General features: G+C 45.5%; 1 protein-coding gene across 1 annotated transcript in view; it reads left to right on the top strand.

The window, feature by feature from the left end:
• The window catches only part of MYL10 (myosin light chain 10), a 67,390-nt gene extending 54,112 nt beyond the window's left edge, over positions 1–13,278 (top strand). Inside the window, exons 6-7 of the mRNA XM_030186107.1 lie at positions 8,051–8,099; positions 12,726–13,278. Coding sequence (XP_030041967.1) covers positions 8,051–8,099; positions 12,726–12,830 — 154 coding nt within the window. The 3' untranslated portion in view covers positions 12,831–13,278. The remainder of the gene's footprint in view (positions 1–8,050; positions 8,100–12,725) is intronic.
• Positions 13,279–18,578: the final 5,300 nt, after the last annotated feature.

An 18,578-nucleotide genomic window follows, 5' to 3' on the forward strand; every position in this document is an offset into this window, starting at 1 on the left:
TCTTTTGCTTATTCTGCCTGTGGCAGTTAAAGAGGCAGTAAATTTGAAATCTTGTTGGTTGTCACGTGCCAATCGGCTTCCATATTCCATGCACGCACTTATGCGGAGTCTTTCCTGCAGAGAAGCGGTTTTAAACCATGCATATAAGCGAATCTTGCACTTATCAGTGGTGCGCTAAACCGAAGTTTGTCCCCATAGAAATTGATGGTGCCAAAAACAGGACCGAAGTACGGCATGCAGTTAAACAGAGCATGTGCTTATCCGACGTGCACTTAAATGGAGTGCACTGTATATATATATACTAGACTTCTATCTCCATCCCCTCTTTATTTCTTTGTTGATTTATACTGTGATAAAGTCACATCCAGGATAGTTGGGTTAAGGCAGTTTCAGTCTGAACTACAAGTCCCAGAAGGCATTGCAGGCAAGGAGCCAGGGGGCGAGATGAGGAACCCGGACAGGACTTCTAGCTGCATTAGGGGAAGACAAGGGAATAAGCTGACAGGATGTGTAGATTGGCTGCCCCTAGGGGGAAAGAGAGCTAGGAAACCCTGTGTGCAGGAGCTCCTCATTAGGCTCATGCTCAACTCAGCTGGTATGGGGGAAAGAGAGCTAGGAAACCCTGTGTGCAGGAGCTCCTCATTAGGCTCATGCTCATCTCAGCTGGTATGGGGGGAAAGAGAGCTAGGAAACCCTGTGTGCAGGAGCTCCTCATTAGGCTCATGCTCATCTCAGCTGGTATGGGGGGAAAGAGAGCTAGGAAACCCTGTGTGCAGGAGCTCCTCATTAGGCTCATGCTCAACTCAACTGGTATGGGGGAAAGAGAGCTAGGAAACCCTGTGTGCAGGAGCTCCTCATTAGGCTCATGCTCAACTCAGCTGGTATGGGGGAAAGAGAGCTAGGAAACCCTGTGTGCAGGAGCTCCTCATTAGGCTCATGCTCATCTCAGCTGGTATGGGTGTGTAGAGAAGCTAATGAAAGGAGAATGATTGGTTGTGAGAGCAGAAGCCAGGGATTGATTAGGCAGGTGGGAAGGAGTCTCAGCAGTTCGGTTCAGGGAGAGCAGCAAGGAAGGTGAGAAGCAGTTGCAGGCTGAAAACCCTTGGGCAGGGAGGTCCCTAAAGTACTGAAGTCTGAGAAGTATTTGCAGGCTGAAAGCCCTTGGGCAGGGAGGTCCCTAAAGTACTGAAGTCTGAGAGGCAATTGCAGGCTGAAAACCCTTGGGCAGGGAGGTCCCTAAAGTATTGACCTTACTAGTGAAGCTGTTGCAGGGGGAAATCCCTTGGGTGTGAGAAGTCCCTAAAATATGGAGCTCATTATGAGGGTGAAGAGAACAGAAGTATAACTGCTGCTTTGTGATTTAACTATGATGATGAATTGAATGGACTGCTGCTGTTTGGAATTGAACTAATGTTTATGGTGCACTGGATAAAGAGCCTAGACTGAAGCCGACTGTAGCCTATATTGAATCCTGACATGTGCTAAGAGCCTTCTGCTTAAAGGGGACTACTGGCCACACACTTTCAGGTGGCTTATAGGTGCTTAGGATTGAAGGTGAATGCTGCTGTTGGGACGGTGTACTAGAAATCTGCATGGAATAAAGTCCTTGAGTTTGAAGTTACTGGTGGATATCTGTTTCTTCATTGTACCGGGAGCCTGTGGCTAGAGGAAATTGTTCTATCCCTGGCTGCACAAGAGAGGCGCCTGGTTACAATACTTATGTTTCTTACATGCTTACTACTATACTATGTATTTGTATTATTGAACCGGAGCCTACCTCTACGGTATTGTGTAAGCCACGTTGAGCCTGCAACTAAGTGGGAAAATGTGGGATATAAATGAGTTTAGCAACACAGTCGATTACGACGTTCAAGCTCAAGTTTATTTGAGCTTATATCCCGCCCATCAAAAAAATGTCTGAGCGGCCTACAATGTATATAATCGTAAAAATAAGGGAGGAGTGCAGTGACTGTGAGGGAAAAAGGGAGGAAGTACAATCATAATAGGAAAGAACGAACATCAGAGGAGAGGGGTTTGTGTCTTCCAGCACGCCTTCGGTGTCAGGTGCAAGAAAATAAAAAGCAGAAAGTAAGTATCCATAAGCATCCAAAAATAAAAAAGTTTTCAAATCTGTCTTAAATTTAATTAAAGATGGCAATAAACATAGATGAGATGACAGTTTATTCCACAATTCAGGACCTTGGACCGACAAGATGAATTGTCCTATGGTAGCAAAATGAATTTCACCAAAAGATGGTATTACTAGCTGATTTTGTTGAATGTAGATGATGGATGTGCAAATGGGCAAGTTGTAGGCTTAACTTTTAGCACTGCTGTTCAAGTTTCAAACTTGTTCTGATTCAACCCCTTTTTCTGTCCAATGCCCAAATTATCTTTATTTATTCTAATTTTCTATGGGGTCAAAATTCAATGTGATTTAACCAGCCAGAAATGACTCCTGGCTAGTTAAATTGTTTGTTGAGGTCTAGCTGCTAATTTTCAACTGGTTAATGATGCTGAAAATAAGTTAGCGCCAAACTAAAAAGCGACTACGTTGGAGGTATTTCAGGGGAGGAGTCGGAACTTGGCTGGTTATGTACAGCACATAACCACCTTGGGTGACCACATAAACAGAAAGAGTGGCCTAGGGGTTAGAGCACCGGTCTTGTAATCCAGACGTGGCCAGTTCAAATCCCTCTGCTGTGCCTTGTGATCTTGGGCAAGTCACTTAACCCTCCATTACCTCAGGTACAAATTTAGAGTGTGAGCCCTCCTGGGACAGAGAAATATCCAGAGTACCTGAATATAACTCACCTTGAGGTACTACTGAAAAAGGTGTGAGCAAAATCTAAATAAATAAATATTTGAGATTCTACATGGAATGTTGCTATAGTGGAGGAGTGGCCTAGTGGTTAAAGCACCAGTTGTACAATCCAGAGGTGGCCAGTTCAAATCCCTCTGCTGTGCCTTGTGATCCTCCATTGCCTCAGGTACAAACTTAGATTGTGAACCCTCCTGGGACAGAGAAATATCCAGAGTACCTGAATATAACTCACCTTGAGGTACTACTGAAAAAGGTGTGAGCAAAATCTAAATAAATAAATAAAAGTCAGTCCTGTCCATAGCCAGTTAAGTGCTGAACATCACACTTAACGGGCTGTGATTTAGCTGGCTTCACAAATGCTGATGGCTACCAAGCTGAATATTGGGCTCTGTGTTTCTTTTTCTAACTGTGATGAGATATCTCTTTCCATTTGGTAACATAGTAACATATTTGGTCACCATATTTGGTCACCCAAACTAGTCAGACCCAGCTTAAATGGAAAAAAATCCAGGTTTCTCACACTAAAATCCAAGATGCCTTGTATAGAAGAAGAAACAACAACAACTGTAGAGAGGCAAACTGGGCAAACCTGCTCTAGCTCAGGAAATTCAGATTTCTGATTAAGCTGGATTAGATATGGTCTAGTCAAGTAAACAGAATTCCAAACAGCAGATTCTATTCTAGATGACATCTGATATACCTATCCTGTATCAGTCAGGCCTAATGGACGCCAATGGAAACATTCTAGGCTGGTTTAGAAATGAAAGACCCAACCAAAAATTGTCAGTTGATCTTGGCCAGAGTAGATATGGTATGACCCACCACAAGGCAAATGGGCATTGGTTTCCAAATGAGCACTACAGAGATTTATTTCTGTTAGGCAATTAGTAGGTTGAAAACCTCTAATTTTGGAAGTCTTCTGTGTTCATTTTCCCATCAAATAAATAATGGAAACTATGTTTAGAACTGTAACTCAGTCCTTCTCATTTGTAGCCATGCCAGTGACTGCTGGGATTTACCTAAGAGGAATATATTTAGACATATGATCTTTTCTTTCCGACGAGGCTTCAAGCACACCATGGTCTCCTAAATCAAGTTAAAATGCTGTGTGTTGCATCTCTTACTGTTTAAAGAATATTCCTGTGTCCAAGTCTGGGAAAGTGATTCTGTCAGCTCAGTCTTCTATACAATCATACTCTTAATTAACATAAAACTTCAATTATTATAAAGCACCTGAAGTAATTCAACTTTGTAGACCCTTTCCAACCTATTTATATGAAGAATTCTATATAGAATTGTTCAGTTTTGGAGGCCGTACCTTGCGAAGGATGTTAAAAAAATGGAAGCGGTGCAAAGAAAAGCTACGAGAATGGTATGGGATTTGCGTTCCAAGACGTATGACCAAAGACTTGCTGACCTGAACATGTATACCCTGGAGGAAAGGAGGAACAGGGGTGATATGATACAGACGTTCAAATACATGAAAGGTATTAATCCGCAAAAAAATCTTTTCCGGAGATGGGAAGGCGGTAGAACAAGAGGACATGAAATGAGATTGAAGGGGGGCAGACTCAAAAAAGATGTCAGGAAGTATTTTTTCACGGAGAGGGTGGTGGATGCTTGGAATGCCCTCCCGCGGGAGGTGGTGGAGATGAAAACGGTAACAGAATTCAAACATGCGTGGGATATGCATAAAGGAATCCTGTGCAGCAGGAATGGATCATCAGAAGCTTAGCTGAAATTGGGTGGCGGAGCAGGTGGGGGGAAGAGGGGTTGGTGGTTGGGAGGCTAGGATAGGGGAGGGCAGACTTATACGGTCTGTACCAGAGCCGGTGATGGGAGGCGGGACTGGTGGTTGGGAGGCAGGAAATACTGCTGGGCAGACTTATACGATCTGTGCCCTGAAAAAGACAGGTACGAATTCAAGATATGAGTTTATCTTGGGCAGACTAGATGGACCATGCAGGTCTTTTTCTGCCGTCATCTACTATGTTACTATGTATATATGTGCCGGCTCCACCTTTGTCCATTACTGGCCAAATGGCCAATTTTTATCTGTCTAAGGAGGAGCTGGTATTGGGGAGGGACAAAGGTAGAGATGTACATCTATGTTTAGCATCAACATTTAGCCAGTAAGGGGGAAGTTTCTGTAACAGATGCCCCAATAATATGCGCTAGGTATTGTTATAGAATATTAATATAATTGGTATTGGCATGTCTAACATTTACATGCCCACAGTTTATTATTTATTTATTTGGATTTTGTTCACAACTTTTTCTGTAGTAGCTCAAGGTGAGTTTCATTCAGGTACTCTGGATATTTCTCTGTCCCAGGAGGGCTCACAATCTAAGTTTGTACCTGAGGCAATGGAGGATCACAAGGAGCAGCAGTGGGATTTGAACCGGCCACCTCTAAATTTCAAGACCGGTGCTCTAACCACTAGGCCACTCCTCTGCTTGTTATGCTTTAGGGTTCTACATGGAATGTTGCTACTGTTTGAGATTCTGCATGGAATCTTGTCACTCTTTAGGATTCCAGAATCTTGATATTCTTCGAGGTTCTACATGGAATGTTGCTATTCTGAATGGAATCTTTATTTATTTAGATTTTGCTCACACCTTTTTCAGTAGTAGCTCAAGGTGAGTTACATTCAGGTACACTGGATATTTCTCTGGCCCAGGAGGACTCACAATCTAAGTTTGTACCTGAGGCAATGGAGGGTTAAGTGACTTGCCCAGAGTCACAAGGAGCTGCAGTGGGAATCAAACTCAACTTGGCTACTCCTCCACTAGCAACATTCCATGTAGAAGCCTGCCCTTGCAGATCAGCAATGCGGCTGCGCAGGCTTCTGTTTCTGTGAGTCTGACGTCCTGCACTTATGTGCAGGACGTCAGACTCACAGAAAGAGAAGCCTGCGCAGCCGCGTTGCTGATCTGCAAGGGTAGGCTTCTACATGGAATGTTGCTCGTGGAATAGCAACATTCCATGTAGAATCTCAAATAGTAGCAACAGAATCTCAATAGTAGCAACATTCCATCTAGAATCTCAAATATTTATTTAGATTTTGCTCATACCTTTTTCAGTAGTAGCTCAAGGTGAGTTACATTCAGGTACTCTGGATATTTCTCTGTCCCAGGAGGGCTCACAATCTAAGTTTGTACCTGAGGCAATGGAGGGTTAAGTGACTTACCTAAGATCACAAGGAGCTGCAGTGGGAATCAAACTCGGCTACTCCTCCACTAGCAACATTCCATGTAGAAGCCTGCCTTGCAGATCAGCAATGCGGCTGCGCAGGCTTCTGTTTCTGTGAGTCTGACGTCCTGCACTTATGTGCAGGACGTCAGACTCACAGAAAGAGAAGCCTGCGCAGCCGCGTTGCTGATCTGCAAGGGTAGGCTTCTACATGGAATGTTGCTCGTGGAATAGCAACATTCCATGTAGAATCTCAAATAGTAGCAACAGAATCTCAATAGTAGCAACATTCCATCTAGAATCTCAAATATTTATTTAGATTTTGCTCATACCTTTTTCAGTAGTAGCTCAAGGTGAGTTACATTCAGGTACTCTGGATATTTCTCTGTCCCAGGAGGGCTCACAATCTAAGTTTGTACCTGAGGCAATGGAGGGTTAAGTGACTTGCCCAAGATCACAAGGAGTAGCAGTGGGATTTGAACCAGCCACCTCTGGATTGCAAGACCAGTGCTCTAACCACTAGGCCACTCCTCCACTCATAGACCTGGTGTTACTGCAGACGCCTCAAGGCAGCTTGAACGGGTCCTTGCAGTTACACACTATAGCACTTACATGTGCTCTTGTGGAACTTAGGATACTTTAATGCATAAGTGCTGCTTTTTTGTGCATTTATGCATGTGAAGAAGCGCATAAGCATGGGTGCCTAATTATACAGTTGCTCTTTAAATAGAGAAGTTATGTGTATAGTATTAAGACAAGTGAAAAAGCAGGCCTAACTTGAAACCCAGAGCAGTAACATACTGTCTCTTCATGTTCGAGTGTACAGCGCTGCGTATGTCTAGTAGCGCTATAGAAATGATAAGTAGTAGTAGTAGTAAGTGACGCCAGATAGAGACCTGTATGGTCCATCCAGTCTGCCCAACAGTCAAATTCATTCTCAATTCTAGATTAAATCAACAATGATGAACGTGATATTATATACTTGATCAGGTTCTTTCTTTGGTGTTTCTGCCACACAGACTGCAGAAGTCCGCCCGGCTCTGTCCTTCTGTTCCAACTCCTGGAGTTGCCGTCAAAGCCCACTCCAGCCTATCCGAATCCGTCTTGTCATTTGCAGGACACAGACTGTAAAAGTCTGCCCGGCATTGTCCTCACATTCCAAATTACTAGAGTTTCCATCAAAGTTCTCAACAGCCCATCCTAAACCGAATTGCTATATGCGGGACTCGGGCCCATAGAAGTGGCCTACCTACCGGATGCTACCTGGGGTGCAACACCCCCCTCCTCCAAGCAAGAGGACGTACTGAGCATTCGCACAGTTGTCTGCTCTGCCGGGCCCCTGCCCTGGAACAGGAAGTTGAGGTCAGAGGGGGCAGGCTCAGCGCACCCCTTTTCGGCCTGCAACTAGGGCGGGCCACCGTCACAGCCCCGCCCTTGGTACGCTAGAGACCGACAGTCAGTAGCACGGTTGCCAGTCAGAATCGCTAGTTGAATGGATAGTGCTGTTCAATATATGAGTAACTGCTGCAGTGGCGTTCCTAGGGGGGGCGGTGGGTGCGGTCCGCCCCAGGTGCACGCCGCTGGGGGGGGGGTGCCACGCGCCTGTCGGCGCCACTCGCTCCGTACTTCCTCTGTCCCAGAACAGGTTACTTCCTGTTCCGGGGCAGAGGGAGCATGGAACAAGCGAACCCGACAGGCGCGCAGCACCCCCCCTCAGCAGGTAAAAATGCACCCGGGGGGGGGGGGGGGTGTGCATCGGCGATCCGCCCCGGGTGTCAGCCACCCTAGGAACGCCACTGAACTGCTGGCTGGTCCTGCTCATTTTCAACCCTACAGTTTTTCAAGGCTTTGAATTGACATCTTTACCCTTCTGATATATGACGTTTTAGTCTCAGATGGTGGTTATCCAAAACGCTGATCTGCCAAATTCCCATCTCTTGGTATCAAACCCCTTGCACGTTCTCCTTTTATACTGTTCCAAATTCACAGTTTACAAGCGCTGAGTAACATAAAATTAATATTTGTTTTCACAGCATCAAAGAAATGCTGATGACTCAAGCGGACCGTTTCAACCAGGAAGAGGTGAGCACGTAATCATGTAGTGGTTAATCCTAGAAAAGGGCAGCTAATAGGAGCCCATTGCGTGTAGCTTATTCTGTGTTACATATGTGTGCGCCCGGCACCTGTAAAACACATGTTACATAGGATATGTGTGTATTTACAGAATAGTGCTCTTAAGCGTGCATGTGTATATATACTATGATTCCCATAATTTATGCATGTAATCAGCATGTGAATGGCAACATTCACCTTACAAGAATTATCCTAGCAAATCCCTCAGCTGGAGTTCTCTTTCCGCACACTGATCAAAGCCATTTACCATAGTCACAGAAAAGAAGAAAAGCCTTGCTAAATTATGACAAATTTTTATTATGTGTTTTGTATCTGTTGCAAGCCACTGTGGGTCCTTTTTGGAGGAGGGTGGCATAGAAAGGCCAAATTGAAATTATTCCCTTAGGAATGAGACTTGATATAAAGCCTTTTTGTGGTTTTTACAACTACATTCAAAGCGGTTTACATAGTACGTACAGATACTTATTTGTACCAGGGGCAATGGAGGGTTAGGTGACTTGCCCTGAGTTACAAGGAGCTGCAGTGGGCCTCGAACCCAGTTCTCCAGAATCAAACTACGCTGCACTAACCACTAGGCTACTCCTTCACTAATTAATTAGTCAACAATGTATTTTAAATGAAGGCTATTAACCGTAACAAGTTGTCCACCTCTTTTACCTTCATTCACTCAGTTCTACCTGGGTATCTCGACTACCATTCCCTTATTCCCTGATCTCTGGTGCTTTTTCTCTTTCTTTCATTCCCCTTTTCTTAGTTCTCTTCAGTGGCATACCTAGGGTAGTTGACACCCGGGGCTGGATATTTTTTAACACCCCCCCCCCCCCTTCCAAAATCCAGTACTAGGCATACCGAGAATACAAAACACTCAGGACCTATAGAGCAATTCTACCATACCATAAGCAGTCATTTGTACGAGTCACACAAGGAAAAGGAAAGCATCTTAAACACTACAGTGAGCACTAGAACATCAATTCACCTATTGTAAAACGAAACCAGACAGAATAGTACAGATCGTCGATCCTGCACAGTCAATGCCAACCGAAAGCCATGTCTTTTTCACAAATAGATACACCCTAATCCACTATAGAATAAGTAATCATAAATTTTCTATTTAGACAAAAATTAAACTGAACCCCCAATGCCAGACTCTGCATACAATGCAACACCACAGAGACAGAAACTGTCCCCTAGTACTGTGCAAAATATAAAGACAGCAGATGTAAATTTGAAAAAAACTAACAAATACCAATCACCACTTTACAAATTAACAAATAGAAATAAAACAAATATAGAAAATAAAATAATACCATTTTATTGGACTAATACATTTAGCTTTCAGAGGCCAAAACCTCCGTCCTTGGGTCAGTACAGTATAGTGCTGTTACAGTATCCTATCCTGACCTGAGGAAGGGGGTTTTGTTCTCCGAAAGTTAGTCAAAATGTATTAAAATTAGTCCAATAAAAGATTACCTTATTTACATGTTCTATTTATAAACATTTATTACCACATCCACAATACTACTTTATCCTAAAGCAAAAAAAAATAAAAATATATATTTTATTTACAGTTTGTCTCTGGTTTCTGCATTCCTCATCTTCTTTTCACCGTCTTCCTTCCATCCAGCATCTGTCTTCACTCTCTCTCTGCCATCCACTGTCTGCCCTTTCTCTCTGCCCCTTCAATCCACCATTTGCCCTCCCTCTCCCATCCATCCAGGGTCTGCCCTCCCTCTCGCTGCCCCTTCTTTTCAGCCCCCAGTTCCAGTCCCATTATCCCCCCTGCCCCTAGTTCCAGCCCCAGCCCACATCTCCCACCTGCCCCTCCTTTTCAGACCCCAGTTTCAGCCCCAGCCCTTTTATCTCACCAGTCCCGAGCTTCAGCCCCCAGCCACTTTCTCCCTGTCCCCTTTTCAGCCCCCAGTCCTCAGTTTCAACCCCAGCACTTTTCTCCCACCAGTCCCGAGCTTCAGCCCCAGCCACTTCTCCACTTTTCAGCCCCCAGTCCCCACAGTTTCAGCCCCTGCCCCTTTTCAGCCCCCAGTGCCAGTACTAGCCCCCTTATCCCACCTACCCTCCTTTTCAGCCCCCAGTTCCAGTACCCTTCATCCACATGCCTTGCATTAGGGCCCCCCTCTTCAGCCCTAGACCCATTCTCCCACCTGCCCAAGGCATGGCCCCATTCTCCCTCCTGCCCCAGGCATGGCCCCATTCTCCCTCCTGCCCCAGGCATGGCCCCATTCTCCCTCCTGCCCCTTCTCAGACCCCAGTTCCAGCTCCAGGCCCCTTCTCCCATCTAAGCCCCACCTCCCAGATCCAGTCCCCTTCTCCCATATGAGCGACCCTCAGAACCAGTTCCCTTCTCCCATCAGAGCCCCCCCAGACCCGGTCCCCTTCTCCCATCTGAGCCCCCCTCCCCGACCCAATCCGCACCTGCCTACCAGCTCCATCGACGGACATACGACCCTCTTCTCCTACCACCCAGCCTTTAAAAAAAAAATCTGTGAAGCGCCTCGCGTCTGCTCTACTCTGCTGTAAAGGAAGCAAATCGCGTTGGCCCTTCCCTACTGTGTCCTGCTCTCTAATGTAATTTCCTAATTTTGTGTGAGTCCCCACTGCCACTCATATAGGTGGTAAAATTTCACACATTAAGCATGTGGTAATCAGTTAGCGTGCGGCAATGTAGCTGTGTTAATCGATTAGCAAAGACACGCCCACTCTCCTTCCAAGACACACTCCCTGTGCCAAAAATAAACTTTACTTTTTAGCACGTGAGCAGCGTGCGCACACCCCACAATCACCATGAGACGCCGGTGCACCCCGCGGTGTGCCATGTCTTGCTGCGGTAAATCTAATTAGTGCCAATAATTGCTTGCTAAAAAGGCAATTATTGGTGCTAATTAGCTCATTGTTCAATTAAATTGCACACACAAATTGGACGCATGCCCAAATTTGCACAATTTACTCATGGAAATGTCTTATAAATTTACCTGAACAGCAACACAGCGAAGGCAACAAACCCACTCCAAACCATGCTCTGTGTGTTCAAAAAACAGAGTGTGTTGTGGGTTTGTTGCCTTCACTGTATTGCTGTTCATTTTGAGACCCGTGGAAGTCAATTCTTCTGTGCTTTCGGCTTTTAAAATTACCCCCCCCCCATAAGGATCATTCTGTTGTTTTCAGAGCCGTTGAACAACTATTCTGAAAACTCTTTCGAAAACTAAAGATCCAACTAGTCTTTCACCCTATCCAAGCTCAAGATTGGATGGATAAAAGGCTGGGTGGATGCTAAGAAGATTTTTTAAAAAATGGGGTGTGGATGGGTTGAGCTGGATTTGGATACTTTTTGGGGGGCAGGGGAGATATTCAGTTATCACAGGTATTAAGGGGCCCTTTTACTAAGCCACAGGAAAAAGTGGCCTGCGGCAGTGCGAGCATGTCTTTTGGGCACGCACCGGGCCAGTTTTTACCTCGTCCTGGAAAAAGGGCCTTTCTTTAAGGGGCCAGAAAATGGATCTGTGGCAAAATAAAAACCAGCGTGCACCCATTTTCAGCCTGAGACCTTACCGCCACCCATTGACTTAGCGGTAAGGTCTCGCGTGTCGGGTGGTAGGCATGCAGCGCGCACTCACTGCTGTTTACTGCCGGGCAAGTGCCATGCAGTAGAAAATAGAAAATATTTTCCACTGTGTGTTTTCGGTGCGCACCAAATTCAGAATTACTGCCTGGGGCATGCGGTAGCCAGGCGGTAGTGCCGATTTGGTGTGTCCTGGATGCACTTAGGCCTAGTGGTTAGTGCAGTGGACTTTGATCCTGGGGAACTGACTTTGATTCCCACTGCAGCTCCTTGTGACTCTGGGCAAGTCACTTAACCCTCCATTGCCCCTGGTACAAATAAGTACCTGAATATATGTAAACCGCTTTGAATGTAGTTGCAAAAACCCCAGAAAGGCGGTGTATCAAGTTTCATTTCCCTTTCCCTATTTGAGATTCTACATGGAATGTTGCTATTCCACTAGCAACATTCCATGTAGAAGCCTGCCCTTGCAGAACAGCAACGCGGCCGCGCAGGCTTCTGTTTCTTTGAGTCTGACGTCCTGCATATATGTGCAGGACATCAGACTCATAGAAACAGAAGTTTGCCCTTGCAGATCAGCAATGCGGTCGCGCAGGCTTCCGTTTCTGTGAGTCTGAAACAGAAGCTTGCCCTTGGAAGTTTTACGTGCAGGACGTCAGACTCACAGAAACAGAAGCCTGCGCAGCCGTGTTGCTGTCCTGCAAGGGCAGGCTTCTACATGGAATGTTGCTAGTGGAGGAGTAGCCTCGTGGTTAGTGCAGTGGACTTTGATCCTGGGGAACTGATTTCAATTCCCACTGCAGCTCCTTGTGACTCTGGGCAAGTCACTTAACCCTCCATTGCCCCTGGTACAAAATAAGTACCTGAATATATGTAAACCACTTTGAATGTAGTTGCAAAATCCTTGGAAAGGTGGTATATCAAGTCCCATTTCCCTTCCCTCTCTGGAGCAGTTCCATGCAAATTCACAGCAAAATAAAACTATTTGTTTTGCTTTGCAGATCACCCAGATGTTTAATGCGTTTCCCCCAGATGTGTCAGGTAATCTCGACTATAAGACCCTGTGTCATGTCATCACCCATGGGGAGGAGAAGGAAGGAGAGTAACATCTTCGTTAAGCGACTTCAAGTAGAAGCACAGAACTCTTGTATGGAAGACATGAGAAAAGCAACGTCTGAACTTCAGTGGGCCTCCACAGCAAAACTGTAGAGTTGGAAATCAGGTTAATGTGGTGTTTAGAAGAGGCTTTTTGTTTTGAAAATCCTGACTCATAAGTCATTTTTCCACTCATGGCATTTGCAGTAAGCTTTTTATGCAACTTTGCTCTGTTTAATGGAAACGTGATTTCTTGATGGGGTCTAATGACCGCCAGATGGTCCTGATAGAGGACAGTACAGTATTGCTACAGTTGAGGTTTGTGTCTTCCTTGCATGACCTCTGTGATCTGGCTACCAAATGTCATAGCATCAGAGACAGCATTTTGTAAATAAATTATTCACAGCCCACAGACACGAATAAAAGTGTAAATAAAAATGGACCTTTTGAGAACATGAATATTGTTTGTCCTTTGTTCGGTGGCACAGCTGGTTTCTTTGTATGACTTTCAGGCAGTATTCTAACATAAACAGACTGCAGGATACAAAGACATTCCCAGCACAGTTCTGGAGTACATTTGTAGGAAAGAACTATCATTACATTTCTGGTATAATGCTGGCTATCCTGCTGCATAGATTCATTGAGAATGCTGCATCCTTACATCAATGGGGTCGAAAACACAGGTGGTTCAGGTTTTACCTTGGTGGTCCCTGGCTTAAATTAAGCACCATAATCTGTCCATACAGGTAGTGGTATTGAATATACATAACAGTGAGTGTAACTCATTTTGACCTGTTTGCTAGAAAAGGTGGTATAGCAAATCCGCCCCTTTCTTTCCGAGCACTCTACCAAAACCCTCATCCACACCCTTGTCACCTCTCGTTTAGACTACTGCAATCTGCTTCTTGCTGGCCTCCCACATAGTCAACTCTCCCCTCTCCAGTCGGTTCAAAACTCTGCTGCCCGTCTCATCTTCCGCCAGGGTCGCTTTACTCATACTACCCCTCTCCTCAAGACCCTTCACTGGCTCCCTATCCATTTTCACATCCTGTTCAACTTCTTCTACTAACCTATAAATGTACTCACTCTGCTGCTCCCCAGTATCTCTCCACACTCGTCCATCCCTACACCCCTTCCCGTGCACTCCGCTCCATGGATAAATCCTTATCTGGCCCCTTCTCCACTACTGCCAACTCCAGACTTCGCGCCTTCTGTCTCGCTGCACCCTACGCCTGGAATAAACTTCCTGAGCCCCTACGTCTTGCCCCATCCTTGGCCACCTTTAAATCTAGACTGAAAGCCCACCTCTTTAACATTGCTTTTGACTCGTAACCACTTGTAACCACTCGCCTCCACCTACCCTCCTCTCTTCCTTCCCGTTCACATTAATTGATTTGATTTGCTTACTTTATTTATTTTTTGTCTATTAGATTGTAAGCTCTTTGAGCAGGACTGTCTTTCTTCTATGTTTGTGCAGCGCTGCGTATGCCTTGTAGCGCTATAGAAATGCTAAATAGTAGTAGTAGTAGTAGTATAGGGTCCTTTTGTAAAACTGTTGTGAGCATTAACGCACACTTGCTGCAGTATTAAAGGGCTTACCGTGGGGTGCGCTGAGGCGTCCTGCGGTAATTTTCATACATGCACAAACTTGGCACAAGCTGTGCAAAGAAAAGCTACAAAAATGGTATGGGGTTTGTGCTGCAAACTGTACGAGGAGAGACTTGCCGACCTGAACATGTATACCTTGGAGGAAAGGAGAAACAGGGGTGACATGATACAGACGTTCAAATATTTGAAAGGCATTAATCCACAAACAAACCATATCCGGAGATGGGAAGGTAGTCGAACTAGAGGACATGAATTGAGGTTGAAGGGGAGCAGACTCAGGACTAATATCAGGAAGTATTTTTTCACGGAAAGGGTGGTAAATACATGGAATGCCCTCCCGCAGGAGGTGGTGGAGATGAAAACAGTAATGGAATTCAAACATGCGTGGGATAAACACAAAGAAATCCTGTTTAGAAGGAATAGATCTAAGGAATCTTAGCAGAGATTGGGTGGCAACGCCGGTAATTGGGAAGCAAAACCAGTGCTTGGCAGACTTCTACGGTCTATGCCCTGATCGTGACTGAATAGATATGGATGGGCCGGAGTGTAAATTTTAAGGGCTTTGATGTTAGCTTCAGAACTTTTAGTAGAAGAACAGTGCTGGGCAGACTTCTACGGTCTGTGCCCTGAGAATGGCAAGGACAAATCAAATTCGGGTATACATATAAAGTATTGCGTAGCATGTAAAATGAGTTTATCTTGTTGGGTAGACTGGATGGACCGTACAGGTCTTTATCTGTTGTACATAAGAACATAATTACTGCCATACCCTGTTTCCCCGAAAGTGAGACATCCCCCCAAAATAAGACCTAGTAGAGGTTTTCCTGAATTGGTAGATATAAGGCCTCCCCCGAAAGCAAGACCTAGCAAATTTTTGTTTGAGAGCAGGACAAGGCCGCCCCCCCCACCCGAGGTCGCCAGGCACCCCTCCACCCACCCTCCGTCGCTCCCGGAACTAACCTTAAACGCCTCTTTTCACCTTCGCAGCAAGCAGCAGCAGGGCAGACCTCTCCTTCCTTCCGTGCCCCGCCCTCGCGGACGTTACGTCAGGCGAGGGCGGGACACGGAAGGAAGGAGTGGCCTGCCCTGCTGCTGCTTGCTGCGAAGGTGAAAGGAGGCGTTTAAGGTTAGTTCCGGGAGCGACCCCGATGTTTCCCTGAAAAATAAGACAGCCCCTGAAAATAAGACCTAGCGCATTTTGGGGGGCAAAAATTAATATAAGACAGTGTCTTATTTTCGGGGAAACACGGTAGTAGGACAGACTGAAGGTCCATCAATTCCAGCATTCTGTTTCCAACAGTGGCCAATCCAGGTTACAAGTACCTGGGAAGATCCCAAAACAGTTCAATACATTTTATGCTGCTTATCCTAGAAATAAGCAGTGGATTTTTCCCAAGTCTATTTTAATAATGAGTTATGGACTTTTCTTTTAGGAAGCTATCCAAACCTTTTTTAAACCCCTTTTACTGCTTTTACTACATTCTCTGACAACGAGTTCCAGAGTTTAATTACACATTGAGTGTAGAAATATTTTCTGCAATTTGTTTTAAATTTACTACTTCGCAGCTTCATTGTGTGCCCCTAGTCAGTGGTGTGCTGGAGCAGGCTCTCACAGGCTCGCAAGAGCCGGTTGTTAAGTTTTTAAGAATTTTGGGAGCCGGTTGTTAAAGTAGGGCCCTCCATGGCTACTTTAACAACTGTCTCCCAAAATGTGGGCTTGGGCCCCCTGCTGAATTATCTTTTACTTTGCTGGTGGGGATGCTGATCCCTGCCAGCCAAGTAAATAGACTACTGCTGCTCCCCGCTCCTTGTTTCCAGTTCTGGGCAGCAGGCTGGGACTTCTCGAGCATGTGAGAGAAGTTCCAGCATGCTGCTCAGAGCAAGACGTTGGGAGTGGTGGCAGTCCATTTATTGGCTGCCAGCAGAGGTATGCCTAGCGTGCCCGCACGAAGGGAGGGAGGAGATAGAGGCAAGTGTTGCTCCCCCCCCCCCCCCCACTGGCCACCCCTGGCCCTTCCAACTGCAGAGCTGGCTACGTCCGGAGAAAGAGCCTGTTGTTAAAAATTTACCAGCACATCCCTGCCCCTAGTGCTAGTATTTTTGGAAAGAGTAAACAAGTGATTCACGTCTACCTGTTCCACTCCACTCATTATTTTATAGACCTCTATCATATGTCCTCTCAGCTGTCTGTTCTCCGAGCTGAAGAGCCCTAGCCGCTTTAGCCTTTCCTCATAAGAAAGTCGTCCCATTCCGTTTATCATTTTTGTCGCCCTTCTTTTTACTTTTTCTAATTCCACTATATCTTTTTTTGAGATGTGGTGACCAGAATTGTACAGAGTATTCTAGGTGCAGTTATACCATGGAGTGATGCAAAGGCATTATAACATCCTCATTTTTGTTTTCCATTCATTTCCTAATAATACTTAACATTCTATTTGCTTTCTTAGCCACCGCCGCACACTGAGCGTTTCAATGTATCATCAACAATGACGCCTAGATCCCTCCTGTCAGTGACTCCTAATGTGGAACCTTGCATTATGTAGCTATAATTCGGGTTTCTCTTTCCCACATGCATCACTTTGCACTTGCTCAAATTAAACGTTATCTGCCATTTGGATGCCCCGTCTCCCAGTCTTGTAAGGTCCTCTTGTAAATTTTCCCAATCCTCTTGCGATTTAACAACATTGAGCAACTTTGTGTCATCAGCAAATTTAATTACCTCACTAGTTATTCCCATCTCTAGGTCATTTATAAATACGTTAAAAAGCAGCGGTCCCAGCACAGACCCCTGGGGAACCCCACTAACTCCCCTTCTCCATTGAGAACATTGACAATGTAACCCTACTTTCTGTTTTCTTTTAACTGGTTTTTAATCTGCAATACCACATTACCTCCTATACCATGCCTTTCCAATTTCCTCCAGAGTCTTTCATGAGGTACTTTGTCAAATGCCTTTTTTGCTGAGGGGGAGTGTTTGGAGGCAGAGAGTGGCATTCTTGCGCACTAACTGATTAGCATCTGATTAGCGCCTGAGCCCTTAACGCCTGCAAAATTACTACTACTACTTAACGTTTCTAGAGCGCTACTAGGGTTACGCAGCGCTGTACAATTTAACAAAGAAGGACGGTCCCTGCTCAGATGAGCTTACAATCTAAAGGACAAAATGTCAAGTTGGTGTAGTCTAGATTTCTGAGTATAGGTGTGGTGGTTAGGTGCCGAAGGCGACATTGAAGAGGTGGGCTTTGAGCAGTGATTTGAAGATGGGCAGGGAGGGGGCTTGGCGTAAGGGCTCAGGGAGTTTGTTCCACGCATGAGGTGAGGCGAGGCAGAAAGGGCGGAGCCTGGAGTTGGCAGTGGTGGAGAAGGGTACTGAAAGGAGGGATTTGTCTTGAGAGCGGAGGTTACGGGTAGGGACGTAAGGGGAGATGAGGGTAGAGAGGTAAGGAGGGGCTGCAGATCGAGTGCATTTGTAGGTTAGTAGGAGAAGCTTGAACTGTATGTGGTACCTGATCGGAAGCCAGTGAAGTGACTTGAGGAGAGGGGTGATATGAGTATATCGGTCCAGGCGGAAGATAAGACGTGCAGCTGAGTTCTGAATGGACTGAAGGGGGGATAGATGGCTAAGTGGGAGGCCAGTGAGGAGTAGGTTGCAGTAGTCAAGACTGGTGGTATGGGCATATGCATTAATGCTGAAAATAGAAAACTAGCTGTTTTTTCGGCCACAGAAAAATTGGCTTTAGAGCGTGGGTATGACCCGCATCAGGGCGTACTAAGGTAACTTTTTGCCGCAGCTTCGTAACAGGTCCCAGTATATAATAAGCAGACACATAAATGGCAGCTTCTTTGTAAGCGGGGTGCCTTATGAGATACTGCTGTCCAGATCTGCTCCTTTTTCTCAGTCTGGTACATTTCTCTGATCCACTTCAAAAGACTGCTGTGTCAAAACACAGTTTTAAGACCCTACTTCCTTCAGCCTTGTAGTCAGAGGTGAAGGACGCCTATCTGTTTCAGAGGCTTCTATTAGTTACCTGACTAGTTGAGTTAGATTTTGAAGGGAAAGGGAACAGGACTTGATATATAGCCTTTCTATGATTACAATCAAAGTAGTTTACATATTATGTACAGGTACTTATGTTGTACCTGGGGCAATG

The sequence above is a fragment of the Microcaecilia unicolor genome, chromosome 13 (assembly GCF_901765095.1).
Source record: "Microcaecilia unicolor chromosome 13, aMicUni1.1, whole genome shotgun sequence".
Classification (NCBI taxonomy): domain Eukaryota; kingdom Metazoa; phylum Chordata; class Amphibia; order Gymnophiona; family Siphonopidae; genus Microcaecilia; species Microcaecilia unicolor.